A 20,154-nucleotide genomic window follows, 5' to 3' on the forward strand; every position below is an offset into this window, starting at 1 on the left:
TCACAGATTATATACTTTAAAATGTTTAAGGTGGTAATTTTATGTTAAAATATTTTACCACAACAAAAAAAAAACAAAACTTGTGTATGAATGTTCATAGTGGCATTATTCATAATTGCTAAGAAGTGGAAACAGCTCAAATGTCCATTAGCTAATGACTGGGTACAATGTGCTGTGACCACATAATGGGATATCCAGCCATGTGGCAAGGGGTGGGAGCCTGACATAGGCCATGCACAGCAGCACAAACCTGAGGACATCATGCTTGTGAAAAAAGCCAGACACAGAGGCTTTGTGATTCCATTTCTGTGAAATGTCCAGGACAGGCAAATCCACACAGGAAGTAGATCAGGGGCTGGGGCAGAAGCAGTGAGCACGGATGGGTGGATAAATATGCTCTGAAATGGGCAGTGCTGATGGGTGCACACCTCTGTGAGTGTACTAGGAACCACTGATGTGTGCACTGTATTTTCTTTTTTTTTTTTTTAAGATTTATTTATTTTAGAGAGCATGCACAAGCAGGACTGGAGGAGGGACAGAGGGAGAGCAAGAGAGAGATTCTCAAGCAGACTCCTTGCTGAGCGGGGAGCCCAATACAGGTCTCAAGCCCACAACCCTAAGATGACCTGAACAGAAATCAAGAGTCGGATGCTCAGTCGAGCCACCTAGGCACCCCTGAATTGTCTACTTTTAGGGGTAAATTGTACTGGATGAGAATTATATTTCAGTAAAGCTGTTAAAAATATATACATTATTTCAACTACATAAAGAAGAAAATAAGAGACTAGAAATCTGTCTACTTACATATACAATTTGTATATATATATATATTTTAAAAAGGGGTTGATGATTTTCTACTACTAGAGGGATAGATTATGATAATTTTATTGCCTACTATGTATACTTTTCTCTGTAATTTAGGAAAATCTATTCTAATTTTGATTACCAGAGAAAATTTATATTAAACAAACAAGACATAAAATCAGTGGTAATGTTACTATGGTCTTTATTAAGCTCTAGTCAGAATTTCTTTTTAAAGATTTTATTTATTTGAGAGACAGAGCATGCACAAGCAGGGGAAGTGGCAGGCAGAGGAAGAGGAAGAAGCTGAGTAGGGAGCCTGACATGGGGCTCCATCCCAGGACCCTGAGATCATGACCTGAGCCAGAGGCAGACACTTCACCGACTGAGCCACCCAGGTTCCCCTCAGTCGGAATTAATCTTGAGCTTTTCTAAAGGAAAGAATTAACTCCCCCTTCCCCAAATATGTCACAGTTAAATAACAGAACCCAGAGACTGTGATAATACTTTTTAAAAAGAATGATTTGGGGGATCCCAGGGTGGCTCAGCGGTTTAGCGTCTCCCTTCGGCCCAGGGTGTGATCCCAGAGTCCCAGGATCAAGTCCCACATTAGGCTCCCTGCATGGAGCCTGCTTCTCCCTATGCCTGTGTCTCTGCCTATCTCTCTCTCTTTCTCTCTGTGTCTCTCATGAATAAATAAATAAAATCTTTAAAAAAAAATGAATGATTTGCAAGATGTCTGCTTGGCTCAGTGATTGAGCATCTGCCTTCAGCTCAGGTCGTAATCCCAGGGTCCTGGGATTGAGTCCTGCAGCAGGCTCCCCACAGGGAGCCTGCTTCTCCCTCTGCCTGTGTTTCTGCCTCTCTCTCTCTCTGTGTCTCTCATGAATGAATAAAATCTTTTAAAAAAATTAAAGATAATAGTGATTTGAATTATGAAAAATAAAATCTTGCAAGATCATGAAAATCCTAGAAGAAAGTAAGAAAGGATTTGTTTATAATATTGAGGACGCGAGCCCTTGGCTTCAAGCAGAGCAGAAATTCCAGAAGCCGTGAAGAACAGGAAAAGCAATCAGTGTTACTTCATGGGAGTGTTTAAATATCCCTGTGCACACGTGTGTGCACACACACACACACACACACACGTGCTTTTAAACATACACAGGTACACATTTGGTAAGCAGGCCAAAGACACATGGGAAAAATATCAAAGACAGAAAGTTAAGTCTCTTATACAGGTCTATTAATTAGAATAACCCAGTTAAAAAACAGATGAACAGGGAATCTATAAATGAGCAAATGGAAGATGCCAGCTCTATCGTGTAAGTTAGAAGGCATCCTTACCTGTCAGACTGCAGACCTTTAACAGCGGGGTGATGCCCAGGCTGGGCTGTGGCCCTTGGTGCCTCCTCTGGAGGGGGATTTAGAGGACTGTCCATGTGCATGTGCTCAGAGTGGCCTGTCCAGTACCTCCAGAACCTACAGCATCCAGGGTGTCTGGTGGCAATGCAGGCTTTGAAAGGTGAGGCTGGCACTGACACAGGGACTTTGCAAAAACATGGCAAATGGGGAAATACAGGTGCAGAACCCTAGTGTCCTCACCATATGAATGAAGAGCAGGATGTGGGTGGGGGGGTACACAAATGTCCCTGGAGCCCGGATCTTCATAGATATCAAGGCTCTCCCTGGCTTTTAACTTTTCACTTGGACCTTTCTGAGCTGTTTGACATCCCCTTCCTTACAGCATATCAGTGGGCAGGGGGGTGGTAGGGCGAGTGCACAGTGACTGGAACCCATCCACGTTCTCCTCTGTGGATGGGATGGTTCTAGAACTTGTCTGGAGGAACATGGGTGTACATTGTCTGCACTCTTTATCAGCCAAATAAAATGGCACTGAGACTGGAGCTCCTATGTGGAGCAGAGTGTGGCTGCAGTGCTCAGGGCCCAGGCCAGCAGTGTGTTTGGGGAGGATAAGAGCAGTTACTACATGACGGTTAACCAGAAGGTGCTGTGCAGAGGATCCGGGTAGGGCAAGGAGTGGTGAACCACAGTGGCCTCGTCAGATTGGTGGGAAGCCCCCGCACTTGGGACCTGGTATGCTAGTCCTGCCTGGTCCTGCCTACCGCTGGGAGAACGTGCTCTGTGGGGGAGGGAGGAGCAGCTGCGACTGGGCCAGAAGCCTGGGGTCATCTGCTGTTCTCAGTGTTGTTCTGGTCTCTGTGGAGCATCACGAGACCAGTTAGGTTAGCACAGCCGTACGGGGAGGTGATGGCACCAGGGAAGAGATGCCTGAGTGCCAGGTACAAGCCAGGTGCTGCATGACCAGGGTGGGAAAACTGGCCGGGAATTGAAGTGGACTTGTCCTGCTTGTTCTGTGCAGATCTGTCTCACCTTCCTTTTGAGCCTGCGGGGAGCCTTCCACCACCGGGAGAGGGTCCTTTGTGCCCAGCTCGGTCAGATTCCCCCACGTGCTCAGTCAGGGGCCACTTGATATCCGTGTCCACTGCTGCTGTGTGAAGCTTGGCTGCAATGATGCACGCTCTCCTGATCATCAGATTGTGCTCTGCCATTAAGAACTTTTAAACCAGAGTTTTGGACTAGTTTCCTAAATATGATGGAGAACTAAGTTTAAATAAAAGATACGCATACTCATTGTCGGTACTATAAACACACAGTTACGCCTTTCTTCTGACCAAGATCTTGAGACTGCATTCTGAGAGGTAAATAGTATATTCTAAAAAGAGCTTGGCACAGAATCCCATTCTCCGAGACTAAATAACCGATGTGAAATTCAGAGTTCTGGCTTGGCCACAAGGAGCTCTTGTGCTGCAAGTGGCCAGGGTTCTTTAGCCATGCCCCCACCACTCAGCCTGCCCGGTGATGGTCACCTCTGGAAGAATGTCACGTGGGGATTAGCTCTGGTGAGGAATTTGGTCACCAATCACTGAGCTGTATGAGCTGCAGTCAGAAGTCCTCGTCCCTATAAGATGCATTTGCTTCAAAGTATTGATGGCACACAATCCAGCTTCCATATTTGATTCAAATAAGTTAATTTGAACCAAGTTATTTAGAATTAATGGATTGATAGGGTTTATTTTAGTATTTGGAAATAAAAATGTGATTTGAGAAATTTATTTTGTCCTGTCAAAGAAAAACAAGTGAAAGCTCATTTTCTTGGGTGTTAAGGAAATGTGTTTTGGAGGTGCAATAACCTCTTTTTTCTCTCCTAGCATCATCATGGAGACTCTGCGGATACTGGCTTTGGTTGGCCAGATTCTCTTCTCGCTGGCTGCTGCTTTTCTTCTGTGTCTTGTTATAAAGACTTACCTCATTGGACCGTATTATCGGAAACTGCATGTGGAAAGCAAAGGGAACAAAGAAATCCTTATCTTAGGAATCTCTGCTTTCATCTTTTTAATGTTAATGGTAATTCTCATAATACGTGTTATTTATATAGTCTGACTTGTATCTGTTAACTGAAAGCTTATAATCAGTTCTTTATCTTTTCATTTTATAGTAGTTAAAGTATTTGAAACAAAGGTGTATTTTTATTTTATGCACAGTCATTACTCTGCCCCTCGCTACAAGTTGAACCTGTTTGCTACCACACTTAAAAAAAAAAAAATTATTTATTTGAGTGGTGGGGAGGGGCAGAAGCAGAGGGAGACGCAGATGCCCTTCTGAGCAGGGAGCCTGATGTGGGGCTTGATCCCAGGACCCTGAGATCATGACCTGAGCTGAAGGCAGACGTGTTTCACTGATGGAGCCCCCCAGGCGCCCCAGCTCCCATACTCTTAAGTACTTTGCTAAAATGGCACCTTGAGTGTGGCACTGGAGGCAGTCTGAGTGGCCTTGAGAGCCACATGGATTCCCAGTATCACCAGTGTTACCTTGTCAAACTTTTAAACAACTTTGTACCTGAAATCAGATTAACAGTTTGAGACAACTTTCTGTTCTATTCCATGATGAGGAAGCTGGTCAGCAGTGTAACTTCTTTTGCTGTAAAGTAAAAAGTTGAAAATTAAGATAGAAGGTTAAGAAGCAGCCTTTTCCTTATTTAGAGGACATACTTCTCATGAGAGCATGGAGGAAATGCTGTTAGGCCCCACACATAGCCCCACAGCTGTGTTCCTCCCCTTGAGCCCCAGAGAAGTGAAGACTCAGGTTCATGCAGAAGCTCACACGTGAATGTTTACAGCAGTGTATTCATAGCAGCCAAAAACCACCCAGATGCCCTTCAGCAGGTGCCTGATTCACCCAGCTGTGGTCCATCCACACCACAGAGACCACCCAGGTTTAAAACAATTGGTACGTGAATCTCTAGAGAATGATCCTAAGCAGGAAAAGCCAGTCCCACGGGTTGGATACTGTGTAATTCCATCTATGTGACGTTTATAATGATAAAATTTCAGAAATGGAGGGAAGGTTGCCAGTTGCCAGTTGTTAAGGAGCAGGGAGAGGAGGGGGGAATCCATGTGACTAGAAGTTGTGTGTCTTCACCGTGTTATGTCCATATCCTGGCTGTGATCTCGCACTTTGACTCTAGTGAGACAATAAGGGATACATGATATCTCCAAGTTTTCTTACAAGTGGAAGTGAATCTACACTTACCTCAAAATAAAAAGGTTAATTTTAATTTAAAGGAAATTAACACCCACTTCCTTATGTATGATTTAATTGCCTCCTACTATTTTATAATTTTGGGAGAAGTCTTAAGATTTGCTTCTGCTCAGAGCTGCTTGTGTGTGTGACAGGATTTTTTTTTTTCCATTGCTTTATCCATTCTGAAGTGTTTTACTCTTTGAAAATGACCTCCAGCAAATTGTCTTGTCTGGATGACTTCCATGCTGTCTTTCCACAGGCTACACAAGTGAAGCTAGTTCTGCATTCAAAGTTTCTGTTTTCTCTCTTTGACAGCATTTTCTGAGCAGCTGCTGGGTTCACCACACATGTTAGGGGCTGGGCATCTTGCACATCAGGCAGTCTCACAGCTCACACTCCACCGCAGCCATGACAGTGTCCCATGCAGCTCACAACTCATCCTTTCTGTTGTTGGATATTAGGGTGGGCTCCCACTCAGGGCTCTTGTGAGTAAAGTAGCTGGTGGGCGCATGGGAGCTGGCTTGAGGTGGCATGTGGTTCCCGGTAACAGGTTGTGCCCATTGATACTGGTGTCACATGCGGGCTCGGTCTCACCACACCCTCCCCCTGTCCTGGTGCTGCCTGTCCCTGTTGTGTCCACTGCTCTGCTGGGTGGTAGCAGTGTCTTGTCAGCACTTTGACTCGCATCTCCCTGGTGAGTACCATGTCCCGTGCTCTCCTTCGCCATGCGGATGCTCCTCAGGGACAGCCTGTCAGACCCTTGGGTCATTTTCCTATTGAGTTGGTTATTTCTCCTATTCATTTGTAGGAATTTTTTTTTTATATATTCTGGCAAATTTTTTGTGTTTTTATCTTTTTACTAAAATGAAATTCCTACAACAAAATCATCTGCATTAACCCATTTAGAGTATACAAGTCAATGGTTTTCAGCACATTTACGGCATTGTGCCATGACGGTCGCCACCCTCAGAACATTTCTGTCACACATACCCCTAACGAGCAAGTCCCCCCTGGCCCCCCATCCTGTAGTAACCACTCACTTTCTTTCCCACCAACTTGCCTGTGTCTGCCCCTCTGGTGTGGTACAAAGTAAAGGTCCATCCATGCCGGGGCACTTTCAGTCCTTAGCTCCTTATGGCTGAAGTTCTGTGTCCTGTATGTTCTTAATACCTTCCAGTCTAGTCTGAAGCCTTTTAACTCTCTTGATGGCATTTTTTTGATTAACAGAAGTTGTTTATCTTAATGTAGTCTGTTTCAAATTTTGTATGACTAGCACTTTTATGTCCTGTGTAGACCTTTGCCTTCCTGTATCCACAGGCACCCATGTCGTCTCCTGGCATGTCCTGCTTTGCTGTTCTCATTAGATCTATGTCTATCTGGAGGTGGGTGGAGCACATGGCATAGGGCTGTGGACAAGAATCCATGTTTCCACATGCATCTCTCCACACCACACTTTAGCGTGGGGTCACCTTGTCAGAAGCCAAGAGGCGTGTGAATGCAAGCGTGCATGTGATAGTATGATGGCGCACTTGTGCTTGCATGAGTGAGCACGAGTGCTTGAGTGTGCCTGTGCATTTCTGACTCTCTGCTCTGTCCCCTGCCGACTTACCTATTCCTGCAGGTGGTTAGCACTGTGGGCAGTAGCCTTCTCAGTCCAGGGTGTCCAGCTATACTCATGGTCTTGCCGGCACCTGCATGAGCTTTTGGATCCAGTTTGTGGGTGTTCACACACCACTGCAGGGACCGGGGACCTGTTGAGGGAGAGTTTGTACATTCGCTGCTGCAAACCTTTTGCCTGTGAGCATGCTCTGCTCGGCTCAGCTCTTCTGTGTGATTCTCAGCAGAGCTCTGTGGTGTTTGGTGTGAGGGTCGTGTGTTCTCTCAGGGGACTAGGGTGCTGGAGGTATTTTGGCGCTCTTATGAACCGTGTTTCTGTAACGATTCTGTTGGCTGCTGACTTCTGTGTGTGGTTTTACTTCCTCCTCCTTTTCAAGTTGTTTTGTGTCAGTAACACCTCACTAAGTTCACCTGAATTTGCATTTAACAACTGTTATTAGAAACCCAGTAAATCCTGACTTGTACTGTGTCCAGCTCACTGAACTCTCTTGTGCTTCCTCTGGGGTCCTGTTCTCGCCAGGCCTCGCTCACTAGAGTGTCCTTTTTCTCCACATGCTTTCAGTTTTAGTGCCATAGTTGGGCTGTTCACTGAGCCAAGGGAAAGAAAATCTATCACAACTATTTAAAATAAATTTTGGAAAATATTGTCATTCAAAAATTTGAATGATTGTTTCAAATATCTTAAATTATTTTTTCTGCCCCTGTATGACAAATTCAACTAACGTTAGCTTCCTTGTGCTTATCTCAGCCCGTCCCCACAGAGGACGGTTCCTCTGGGGACTTGGAGATGGGCCTTTGCTGTGACCACACACCCACCTTTGGGTGTGAACCCACCCCTGGCCAGAGATGTCGCTGGTGGCACTTGTGAGTGACATGCGGCCCTCCCCTCTCGCCCAGGTCACGGAGCTGCTGGACATCTCCATGGAGCTGGGCTGCTTCCTGGCTGGGGCACTCATCTCTTCCCAAGGCCACATGGTCACCGAGGAGGTCATGTCTTACATCGAGCCCATCCGTGACTTCCTGGTTATCATCTTCTTTGCATCCATAGGTAATGTTTCTTGTTCACGCAGTATTTGTTAGATGCACGGGTTTGCTGCAACCTATTTACATGTTCCCGTAAAATAGGGTCAGCAGAGAAATCTCATCAAAAAGAGGGAAGATTTATACTTGGGGAAATTAACTTGTTGACCAGCTGCCATGCCCTGGGGGATTCTCAGATGCCCTTGGGAGAGGACGACTCCCACTTTCAACTCCACGGGAAAGGCGCAGGTGCCCAGCACATTAGCAACTTAAACTCAGCACCAAAATGAGGCATTTGGGAGGAAAGGTTAATTTTGATGCCAAAAAATTAAACTGCCACATCGAGGTGTGGTGCTCTGGAAATGCCCCTGTGTCAGGGGGTCTCTCCCCCACACGTTCTGTACATGCTGCTGCCTTCTGCCCAGAAAGCTCCTGCACCATGCTGACTCACTCACGGACTCAGAGCAGCCACAGCAAGATGGAGAACCTCGGAAAGCACATTCTTTTAAAGTTGATAGGGAAACGAGGGCAGCTGGTCCTGAGAGTGGAGTGAAGAGTTGGGGGACCCCCTGACACTCGGCAAAGCAGCTGCTTTAGTGACAAGTGTCCTCACTATTCTGAGAGAGGACCTTCTTGCCAACATGTGCCCTTCCTCTGCCCCCTTACCTGTCCATCCCCTTCCTGTCCTTGTCATCTGTCATTGTGCCTGGGTCTGTCTCTGTCCCTCCTGCCCCCTGCCCCCCAGATCCCCCTTCTTTCCTCTACCTTTCGTCCATCACTCTTCCAGACAAGGACCCATGAGGCCCACAAATGCAAGCTTCCTTTGGCTGGGTCCAGGCCACATTCCCTCCTGGGGGCCCCATCTCGCTGACACACATGTGGCTCATGTCCTGCTTATAGGGCTGCATGCAGCGTATGCTGGTTGGAAATGAAAATCCCATGGACGCATTATTTGGCAGACCGGTTCCCTTAACTCTTCTTCAGGTGAGGGTTCTCCACCTGCCAAGAACAATGTCTAACAAGGAGATAGCCACCCGTGTTTGTACTTAGGTTCTTCACACTCAGCATGTGAAAGGAAGTTCAGCTGCGGAACGTGTGCATGCAGCATGGACTCTCCCACTGCTCAGGACAACACGGAGCTGGTCTGAGATGATGCCTTTCCTTTTCTTCGTTCTTGGACGTCAGTGATGTGCACATCAACTGGCCCCTGACACCCCACACACACACACCGCCATGTCAGGCCCCACGGAGCCATAAGACTGTATGGAGGGCCTGCTGGCCACAGTCAGTCCCGGAATGGGGGAGTGCCAAGGGCCTAGCTGAGCTCTGAGCGCTGAGAGCAGTGTGACTGGCCAAGGGCAGTCTGGGGCCCAGAGTGAAGGAGGCCCCCACCCACCCTTGGCTGAATACAGAGGCAGCAGCATCTGGCACAGGTGCCTGGGAGGGCATTGGGGCAGGGACTTGACTCAGATGGTGGAGATCCTGCCTCATCCAGCAATGTGGGCACCAACCCTCAGAGGGCAGCTGGCACTGCAGATATTTAGTTCCAGTGTTCCTCTTGCTAGACCAGGGTGCCAGGCTCTTCTCCTCACCACAGTGCTGCTGGCAACTGACTTCCTAAATCCCAGGTCACTGAAAGAACACTGTACATGTTCTGTTGTACTACAGTTTTTAAAAGATTTTATTTATTTGAGGGAGAGCACAAGCAGGTGGAGGGGCAGAGGGAGAGGCAGCCTCCCCGCTGGGCAGGGAGCTGGATGTGGGACCTGATCGCGGGACCCCCAGGATCATGACCTGAGCTGCAGGCAGACACTTCACTCAGTGAGCCCCCCAAGGGTCCCTCCTTTGTGCTGTAGTAATGAGGCATTTGAGCCTTGGCTCAGGCTGGCAAAACAGATGCCAGCGTCCAGGCGGCTGCAGCTGAGAAAGCCTCTTTTTGGCCTGCAGATAGATGGATGCCTGCCTGCTGGGTCCCCGTGTGGCTTTTCCTAGTACACAGTGAACTCAAGGAGAGAGACCAGGATGGAGAGGCAGACACACAGAGACAGAGGTAGGGAAGCAGGAGAGCACTTCTGTGTCTCCTCCATACGAGGACACCAGTCCCCCTGGCTCAAGTACCCACCCTGTGAGCCCTGGTAACCCTCAGCACCCCCCTGGAAGCCATCTCAGGTGCTGTCACAGGGGCTTGTAGCCTCTTCTCGGTCGTGGCAGCTCCAGAGACAGAGTGCAGTGGGGGCAGCCGAGCCTGTGCAGCCACCCCACCGTCCTGCACGACCACCGTGACAACTCATCCCCTGTCTCTTCTTATGAATGAGGCCACAAACTTGATTTTTCTTGTAAACTTTCAACAAGGATTCATTCCTTGGGACACAGAGAGGAATTCAGAAGTGGGCATCGCCCATTCCTCATTCTTGGAGGTGCCCTGGAGACTGTGGGCCTGCGTGAGAGGTGACTGTGGGGCTTGTGTCGATTGACCAACTACATACCCTGTTCTGTTTCACACATGTTTGCTCATTTATCCCTGAAATTCACATCTGCAGAGAGAGGTCAGGAGGCATGCCAGGGTCCGTGGTCGTCCAGAGCCTGTTGCCCCTCCTGCCATCCCAGGGACACGTTCAGTATTTGTCAGGAGGATGACTGAATGACCATGAGCAGAAACACTACAGGGTGGCTTGTGTGCCTTCCTGTCAGATGTGCCAGCGTGGGTTCTGCCTCTGTCCCTGAGCAGTGTGCACGGCACTCTGCTCACAGCACAGGGGTCTCTGCCATCTGTCCTGTATGCCTGGGCCTGGTGCTTGCTGTGGCAGTGAGGGCCCCTGTGGTCTGCAGAGGCTCCACCATACATTGAGCAGGGACACGAGTGTGGTGCCATCATGTGGTCACCACAGAGGCTCCGAGGCAGGAAGGGCGCATGCTTATCCTCAGGAGAGGGGAGGCCCCTGAGCTTTGAAATAAGGTAGTGACACGTTTGGCATCGCCTGGGTGGGAAAGCGGGTAGACAAGGGCCACGCACCCCAAGCTGGTCCATGCGATGGGCTAGGTCAGACATGTCTTCTGGAGAGGTGTGCATATCAGTCCTCACGCTGATCACATCATACTGTGAGTGACAAGAGTTTGAAGAACACAGATGCAGCCAGAGGTGGTCTGCACCTATGGCAGCAGGAGGGCTGGGGGGTTGAAGACTCCATAAAAAGCTGGAGGAGAGGGAAGCCAGGGGCTTCCCTGGTAGGTGTGCCCTGAGCAGTCATCAGTCCTCAGGGAGACTGCAGGTGTGAGAGGTGGCCGACTCAGACCCAGGAAGAGGGACATTGCCAGGCAGGTCAGGGCAAGTGCTCATCTGCAGGCCCCATGGAGCCAGGGCCTGAAGGGTGGATGCTGCCACATTCCAGGGAAGAGGAGATTGTCCTGGGCTCCAGGTGCTCAGGAGGGGAGGCCTAGTTGGCCCTGTACTCCTTAGGGGTATGGGGATGAGTGCACAGCCAGTCCTGCCCAGCCACCAAGTGAGGAGGGGCCCACCAGCACCCATCCCTCATCCTTTGTCCCTCATCCCCAGCAAGCAGAGCTTCCCAGCAGACACTGTTCTCCTTCCTTTGTTTGCCAGAGCAGCAAGCAGCCATGAGTATCTGGGCTGGGCTTCCTATCCTGTGGCTTCTCCCTCTTGATTCCAGGCCCTGGAAGATGTATGCATCTTGGACAGAATGTTTTCACAAAAGAAAATCAGTTAGCAGCTGTTTGCCGTTAGATTTTGCCAAGTCCTGGGGGTGAAGTCTGGTGGAGGATGGCACTCGGCATGAGCCATAAATACAAGGTGCTGTGGGGTCGAGCTCACGAGGTTCCTTTGTCCTGTGGGAAGGATGTATGGAAGCCCAAGCATCACAGACTCCTGACTGGGGACGAGGCAGGGATCCTGCAAGAGTTGACCATGTCTGTGCTTTCCCCAACAGGCCTTCACGTGTTCCCCACTTTCGTGGTGTATGAGCTCACCGTCCTGATGGTCCTCACTCTGTCGGTGGTGATCATGAAGGTACGGGTTCCCCTCAGTGCTTCAGGACTGGTAAAATTCCTGGCATTTTTGGTTTAATGTGTTGCAGAGCCTACCTTCTTACCCATAGTGATGTTGAGTCTGCAAAACTACCGCAACACCACTTACCCATGAGCCCCTCCTGCCACCCAACGATCTGGGATGGGGAGGGCTGGGACTGGGCCCTTTGGGTTTGTTTTCCTTCATTTGTCTTAGAATTGGGTATGTTTGAAATGGGAAGTTAGAAAAGCTGGACCAGAATGAGCCACTTCTGGATGTCCCGTGAGGCACCTGCACTTAGACTTTTGTCCTGAGTGAGTCTGCAGAACCGCAAGCCCTGCTAGCAATGCACACACATATACATTTTGTTGTTTATATGTCTTGAAATTATTACAATATTTTTACCTACTAAATCAGTGGCTTATCATAAAGGAATGGAAAAGATGCCCAGGGCAGGGGGTATGGCACGGGGCATGGAGTGCTCATGTCTGTGCAGGCGCCTCATGGACGTACATTTAACAGCCACAGAGAATTGCTGACCTCTGTCTATCCCCCATGACGACAGATTCTTGAGTTGCTCTTGTTAACATTTATTTCAGGGTCCGCTTATCTGTTTAGTAGCTGTCTGGCTGTGTAAATTATAAAAGCTACCTTAAAATGTTAACTTTTTTTTTTTTTTTTCAGTTGGGCTGGGGAGGCAGAGGGAAAGAGAGAATCCCTAGAAGTCTAGTCTCCACACCCAGCACAGAGTCCAGTTTGGGGCTTGATCTCACGACCCCAAGATCATGACCTGGGTGGAAACCAGGAGTTGGACATTGAAGCGACTGAGCTGCCCAGAGGCCCCTAACTTAAAATATTTCTATTGGGAGGAATGAGAATCCCTGATGACTATTGCACTTGCCCTGGCAGTTCCAGCTGCTCACCTCTAGACACTGCGTATGTGAGAGACATACAGGACTCTCGTTAGAGACTGAAATGTCCTTGCATGCTACCTGCCACATACTGCTGTGGGCCTAGTTTGTGGGGAACTTAGTTATCTGTGGGTGAACCTGAACATGGACTTTGAGATGTTCAGCATGGTTTTCTCTCGGACACCTTGTGTTCGTGTGGTGCTCCTGCATGTGTCCCCTGAGTCAGGCAAGGGCTCCCTTCTCTTTTCTGCTTGGCTATCAGGCTTGGGGGAGGCAGTAACACGGTTGCTTTCGCAGTTTGCTCTGGCAGCCCTGGTCTTGTCTCTCCTCCTGCCGAAGAGCAGTCAGTACGTCAAGTGGATCGTGGCTGCAGGGCTGGCACAGGTCAGCGAGCTCTCTTTTGTCCTGGGGAGCAGAGCGCGCCGAGCTGGCATCATCTCTCGGGAGGTGAGTGTGCACCCACATTGTGTATGTGTTCAGGGAGCCCTGGCCTCCATACCCACCTGGCATCTGAGCATCCCACCTGCAGCCACCCACAGCGGATGTGGGGCCAGGGCTCTGCCTCATATAGGCGAGGAGGTCTGGGTGACAGTCAGTAGTTGACACTGCCCGAGCTATCACCTCGCTCCCTGAGGCAGCAATAGTGAAGTCACTCTCGTGTCTCTGCAAAAAGTAAAATGCTAAATGCTAAAGCTTGCCTGCTAGTTTGTGCACGGCTGTCAGCCAGGCTGAGAGCCCCAGCCTTCCTGGGACCGTGTATGTGAGTGGAGTCGCTGCAGCTGGGGTCTGAACACCGACACCATCTAAAAGGCAAAGCTGGAATGTTGTTATATGTGAAAGCCCTAGTTCACTTGGTGTTTCCTCACAACATAGATTGCGACATTTGCCAATGTGTAAAAGGTGAGCACAAGTGCCTCTAAAGACACCATGTCTCCAAATTTTAGGGAGTTGGAATTAAACCTTTTTTTTAACCTTTATTTTATTATTATTATTATTTGTTTAAGATTTCATTTATTTATTCATGAGAGACACAGAGAGAGAGGCAAAGACACAGGCAGAGGGAGAGGGAGAAGCAGGCTCCATGCAGGAAGCCCGATGCAGGACTCAATCACACCCTGAGCTGAAGGCAGATGCTCAACCACTGAGCCACCCAGGTGCCCCCTTTAATAGAAATGATGGCAAATCTTCCTACTTAAAAGATACACAGAGGTTTGTCCTGTGCATCAACATATACAACAGTTTGGAGCTGTTTTAATCAGCTCCTCCTTCCTCTACCACAGTTTTAAGCGTGTGTGGCACCTGGAAGATGAGCTCCCTGCACCACTTGCCTCCTTCTCCTTTGTCTCTGGTCCGATCATCCTGGGCCAGCCTTTCTATGGGGGGCCAGGTGCGCAGATGCCTGCTGCCATGCACTTGCCTTGTCTTCCTCTCTGGTTTTGTTCATTTGCCCTTTTAAAGCTGGTCATGAATTAGAATGTAATGAATATCGTCTGATGATCCATGGTTGTCACTTTAAATTTGAAAAGCAGGAGGTTTGTGCTTGGCTGAGGCCCCCCACCCAGAGGTCAAGGGGCCACAGTCTGTTGTCCACCATGGCAAGAGCTAAGGTCCTTTAGAGCAGAGCCAGTGTTAGCCCGAGCCGTCTGAGGATGGTGATGTAGCAGTAGGAACGTTTCACAACTAAAGTGGAGTGTTGCCATTTCAGTGAAAGCAAGGTGGACATTAAAGGGACTCTGTTGTTGTCAGTGGATAAATGTCAGGTTGTGGCATAGAAGCAGCCTGGACCTCCAGCTCTGAACTGCTGGCTTACCAGGAGATCTCATGTGTGCCAGCAGCTGGGAGACCACACTCCCTTCCCACACAGACTCATAACCTCATAACTGTGGGGACCAGCTCACATGCATGGTTTTAGCTTAGAGACAGCCTCGGGGCCCTCTCAGATTGGGGGTTTGTAGACATATAAGCTTGTGAAGGGTACTTTCTACTTTTCTACTTAATGTGACCCCTCAACACCCTACCACATCTGAGTTTTGTTTTGCCCTTTCTGATGCCTGTGCAAGCATATGTGAGCATGTCGGGCTGGTCCCTGAGTCAGGGCGGGGGTGTGCCCACTGTTCCCTGTATGGCGAGCATCCCTCCCTGGACACCCTGTTGCTGGGAGGGCCCTACCACCTCGAGGTGCCTCCAATACCCAGTTCTGCACACCTGCTCCCTAACTTGGGCCAAATGACTAATAGGGGTTTTTCTTGGTCATAGGACATGCTGATGAGCGTTCAGAATTATGTGCTTGTCTCCTCGTGTCCATGAGCATGAGGAAGATAGGAGGAGTCTCAGTGTTGAAACAGTTGCTGAAGCATAAAGTCTGTGCACAGGCACTGTCTGACACCGGCCCTAAGGCTGCATGCTGACTTTGGGCAATCCCTGAGGATAGTTTCCAGCAGGGCCACGTCTCTGCAGCTCACATCCAGATGGCCATGTGCCTATGGCTGCACAGGGTGTGCGAGGCCCCTGCTGGTCCTGAGTGTCACCTCCGGCAGCCCGGCCTGTCCTGGGGGCCCTCCTGGTCCCAGGATGACGTGGTCTTTCCTGTTGCAGGTGTACCTCCTAATCCTGAGTGTGACCACACTCAGCCTCCTGCTGGCCCCAGTGCTGTGGAGAGCCGCAATCATGAGGTGTGTGCCTCGACCAGAGAGACGGTTAAGTCTCTGAGGGCACCGACCAACAGGGATACACGGCTTCAGAAAGTGAGACCTGTGTGCGGAACGCAGAAGCTTGGGACACGTACATGACTGCACATCCCTGCGAGCCCTTTGCCTTGGGGACAAAGCACACCATTGAAGGGATTCCCTGTCTGCCCAGTGATGACTTTTACTGCCATAGTTTCGGGTCTTCCAGAGTAATTTATTGCATTCATTTGATCCTGCACAGTTTAAACATAATGCTGCATTTTACAGATCACCTTGACTGTTTTGCCTAGATGTGCCTTTTTTCTGAAGTTAATGTTAGCTCTCTATTGTTACTTCATCAGTTCATTATTTTTTGGTAAAAAAAAAAAATCCGAAGGATTTTTTATTTATTCAACTTCTGTATTATAAGCTGTTGGTCAATATTTGTCATTAAACATTTCTGTGAGGTGAAATTTAAATTCTGGCAGTGAAATCGGAAAGTTACTTAGTCATTACTGTCTGTTTTCTAAAATGACAAATGTCTTCTAAATGTCTATTTGTTTTTATTATAATAATTTTAAATAAAACTCATGTTGATTTTTATTAGATATGTCATTCTTTTAAAATATTTGTTTTGAATCATAAGACTATGCATGCTTTAATAAAGATCATGTATGATAAGAGGAATTAATTGAAATTTATTGGAATGTTTTTTAGATTTTTGTGTTAAGCTAATCTTTGACAGTTCTCAAAAACTAGGATTATTTGTATATTGCCACATCATTCTCTAAGTGACCAAATTAACATAGGGCTATTTGGAAAACCTAAGTTGTAACTTTGCATTTTAAAGTGTATTTTGGTTACTATATGCCCCATTTCAGAAAATCCATGGCTGAAGGTCTAATCCTTACAGATTTCCCTAAGGGGTGCTTTGTGTGGAGTGTCCTGTGAAGATGGGCTTTAAGAGCCTGATACTTGGACCAGCATCCTTGGAGTAGCAGGACAGCCACCTTGGGTACCATTATGTCCTACAGATGTAAATGTGGATCGCAGTGACATGATTAACACTCTGGAGGAGGAAGTAAACTGTATCTAGTCTGAAGTAAATTGTTGGAGAAGTGATACAAAGATCATCTTCTTTGTAGAAAACAGCAGTCGTTCTATTCATTTCTAGATCAGAGCACATGAGGACCATTCCCTCTAAACTGTCAGGTGTGGACATGTGGGCAGGACACAGTTCATCTCTCTTTCCCGTGCCCAGCAGGCTGGAATCCACTCAAGGCAGCTGCTGGGGTGCCTGTGATTTCATTTTATATCCCCAGCACCCGAGGGCAGAACCAGGAGCTCATGAAATTTGTTGAGTGGAAGGAAACCTATTTGACGCACTGAGATGTTTTCCCCAGAATGTGGAGTTAACATCACCGTGAGAGAATGGTGGATAAAGACACGAGAGGATGTGCCTCTGGAAGACATCTGCCTGCAGACACGTGATATCTTCACCTTCCAATCCCTTCTCGGGGCCCATCATCCACACCCTGCCCCACAGTGAGGCCGCACAGCCCTTTCCAGCCCTGTCCGCATTCCCCTCCTCATCCAGACTCACCCAGCTCAGATCTCTTCTCCACCAGTCTGAGCCCCTGCAGCCCACTTGCCTCCGTCAGCATTTCCTCTGTGTGGGATCCTTTGCCAGAGGAGTGTGCTTGCTGACCAGCCCAGCAGTGATGTCCTCATCTTGAATTTAAAACTTGGTGTCTTGAATCTGTTCCTGGTGGATTGACCTCTGAGATGAGGAGCAGATGCACCTGCCGACAGCGAGCACCACATTGGGTCTTCCACACACTTCACCTGGCTGGTCACCTGTCCTGCCAAGAGCTCTAGCCTGACCCTTCTGCACCCTCCCACACCTCCATCTCCTCCCCCTTTGGTTCCCACACACATCGCACATGTTCCAACCTTCGCACGGTCTTCTTCCTTCCCTGGGTCTGAGTTCTGCTGCCTAAACCTGTGGCAGGTAGGCACCCTTCTCCATGTCCTGGTGCTCTGCTGAGCATGAGGAGCAGGAGTGAGATAGACCACTCTGTCGTGGAAGAACTTCATTCAGCCTGAAGGAATCCAGAGGAGGATGTCCAACACCATCTGGCTGTGCCACCTTGCAGTGGAAGGTTGCGAGCAATAGCTGTCAGAGCAGACCGTGTGTGGGAGGTCAGTGAAGAGAGAGGCTTGCCTTGGTTTGCTTACTCCACAGACAGGAGAACATTCATGCGTCACTGACCGTGGACAAAGCGGGCAGGGGTGGCTACAAAAGCGGAGGCAGAGCTTGCAGCCTGGTGCAGGAGACAGCCACGACTCAGGAGAAAGCAGGTGGGTCAGAGCCTCCCGGGAGAGGTGCGGGGGTGCTGGGCTAGTAGGTGCTCAGTGGTCCTAGGTCAAGGTGTGAGGCAGCCTCCCCCTCGGCTCCTGGGCCACAGCCACCAGGTGTGGTGCAGCAGAGCGCCCCTGGGGGACAGTGGCAACCGTATCTCCCTGGGAGCACTAATCCGTCATTGAACAGGCTGTTGAACAGGCCACCATGCCACCGCACCCTAAACAGGGACACAGCAAGGCTGTGCGTCCCCCAGGCAGAGCATGGCAGTAACCAGCATGTGCATTGGATACGACATCTCCTGGACCCGGCACAGTTGTCGTATCGTCCGAGCCTGGGAGGGTGCAGGTGCAGTGTGGTGGTGCAGTGGCCCTGGTGAGGCCCAGGCAGACAGGCAGTGGCAGGCATTAGAGGAGCACGCGGTGAAGATGAAGGAGAGGCTAGGGTGGGCGGTTGCTCCGGCGTCCACCTTGGGACCTCCTGCCGGCTCCCCACACCCCCAGGACCTCGCTGCTGCCAGCCCAGGGCCCTCCGCACAAATGTCAGGGTGCCCTGGCCGCTGGCTCCGAGGCTCCCAGTCCCCACGGCCTATGTCTGTGGGCCGGGCCCCCAGAGCTGTGTGTACCTCCTGCATGATGGCAGCCCAGCCCTCTGTCCATCTGTCCGTCCTAATCTGGACTGTTGCCAAGCCCAGCCTGTCCATGCCTCCCAGCCACACACTGGCTCCCACCTCCTATCACCTGCCCCCAGGCTCTCCGGCAGCCCCTTTGCCAGCAGTGGGTCTCGAGGCTGGCTGGAAAGTCCACGCCCCCCGAACACGACACAGGCAGAGAAATTGGCTGGCTCCATTTCCATCAGCTCATCCAGAAAGAGTGAGGCCTGTGTGTCCTGAGGGCAACTGGGGCCTGGTGTCCCACAGGCCTCTGGCTTCCCGCTTCTGGCGCCTGGCACCTGGCCAGAGTGAGCAGGCCTCTGCTTTGCTTACGTTAGGGATAGACCGTACAAGGAGCAATGTGCCAAGGGGTCCAGCAGCATTGGCGCAGGGCAGGCCCCTTCTCCAGCTGCTCCAGGGGTTGTGAGGACTTAGGCTGAACCCTGACCCCACTGCCTGGGGTACATGCCAACACCTGCCCTTGAACATGGTCTGAAAAATCGAGAAACGTTGTGCCCGTGATTTAGAAATTTGGGGTGAACGTGCCTGGGAGGGTGTTGAGCCCAATTTGCCCACAGCCCCCTGTGCTTGCAGTGAGGTCATGAGCTGTTTGTCCCTGGAAGGCCTGTGTGCAGGGGCGTGGTCGTCACAGGAAGCAGTGTTGGTGCTGGGACACCCCTACCCTTCGCGGCCCTTCAGAGGTCACCCTCAGAGGGCTTGCTTCCTTCCCTGAGGAGCATGTGCAGCATTAGTGGTGTCAGTGCTTTCACGGAAGCGCTGTGTTCTGTGGTCTTTACTCAACTGTGTGTTTCTGACTCATCCTGATGCTGAGTTTAAGGCAGACAATTCTCACCACCCTGTGACCATCTCTTCCGTGAAGATGCTGCTAAGTGCTTATGTCATCACCGGTGTCCCAACCGTTGTCGTCATGCACCTCTTTCCCAGTGGGAATAATGTCGGAAAAGCTCAGCTAGGGATGAGACAGGTTCTTCACGTGCCACTTCGGGTGTCTTTGCCTCTCCTGCAAGTAGACACAGAATTGTCCCTATGCACTGGTGTGGGCACCCAGGTGTGTGCGCCAGGTGCAGGTTAGCACCTACCTGGAGGCCATCAGCCTTTGTCACCTCCTCCACAGATGCTCAGGGGCCACAGAAGACTGTCACCACCCGTTCTGAGGTGCTAGTCCCAGGGCAGGGGGAAGGTGGCGTGAGGAGCAACCTGACACACCTGACCTCAGAGGGGTCCTTGAGCTACAGCCGTGAAGACCTGACGGAATGGCCCAGGCCCCCGGGTCCCCTGGTGGCTTCCACAGGTTCAGGATGACTTAGGCGCTGTCCTCTGGGAGCCGCTGAGTCCAGATCCCATCGGTCAGGACTGGGGCCTGAAAATGAGTGTTTGTCCTGCATTTCTGGGCAGTGCTGGGCTGCTGGGCTCAGAGTCCAGCTCGTGATGGTCCTTGCTGGGCCTTCACGGACCGAACACGTGAGCCCAGATGTCGAAGA

General features: G+C 50.0%; 1 protein-coding gene across 13 annotated transcripts in view; it reads left to right on the forward strand.

The window, feature by feature from the left end:
• TMCO3 (transmembrane and coiled-coil domains 3) overlaps window positions 1-16,325 on the forward strand; it is a 47,965-nt gene extending 31,640 nt beyond the window's left edge. For 10 of the 13 annotated variants that reach the window (XM_049099181.1, XM_049099177.1, XM_049099185.1 and 7 more), the window contains 5 exons: window positions 4,032-4,227; window positions 7,918-8,068; window positions 11,985-12,064; window positions 13,270-13,419; window positions 15,568-16,325. In XM_049099181.1, coding sequence (XP_048955138.1) covers window positions 4,032-4,227; window positions 7,918-8,068; window positions 11,985-12,064; window positions 13,270-13,419; window positions 15,568-15,681 — 691 coding nt within the window. In that variant the 3' untranslated portion in view covers window positions 15,682-16,325. Of the gene's footprint in view, window positions 1-4,031; window positions 4,228-7,917; window positions 8,069-9,987; window positions 10,091-11,708; window positions 11,849-11,984; window positions 12,065-13,269; window positions 13,420-15,567 lie in introns of those variants that run through there. The other 3 variants (XR_007404799.1, XM_049099186.1, XR_007404800.1) reach the window with 3 other exon arrangements.
• Window positions 16,326-20,154: the final 3,829 nt, after the last annotated feature.

This window comes from Canis lupus, chromosome 22, assembly GCF_003254725.2.
Source record: "Canis lupus dingo isolate Sandy chromosome 22, ASM325472v2, whole genome shotgun sequence".
Taxonomy (NCBI): Eukaryota; Metazoa; Chordata; class Mammalia; order Carnivora; family Canidae; genus Canis; species Canis lupus.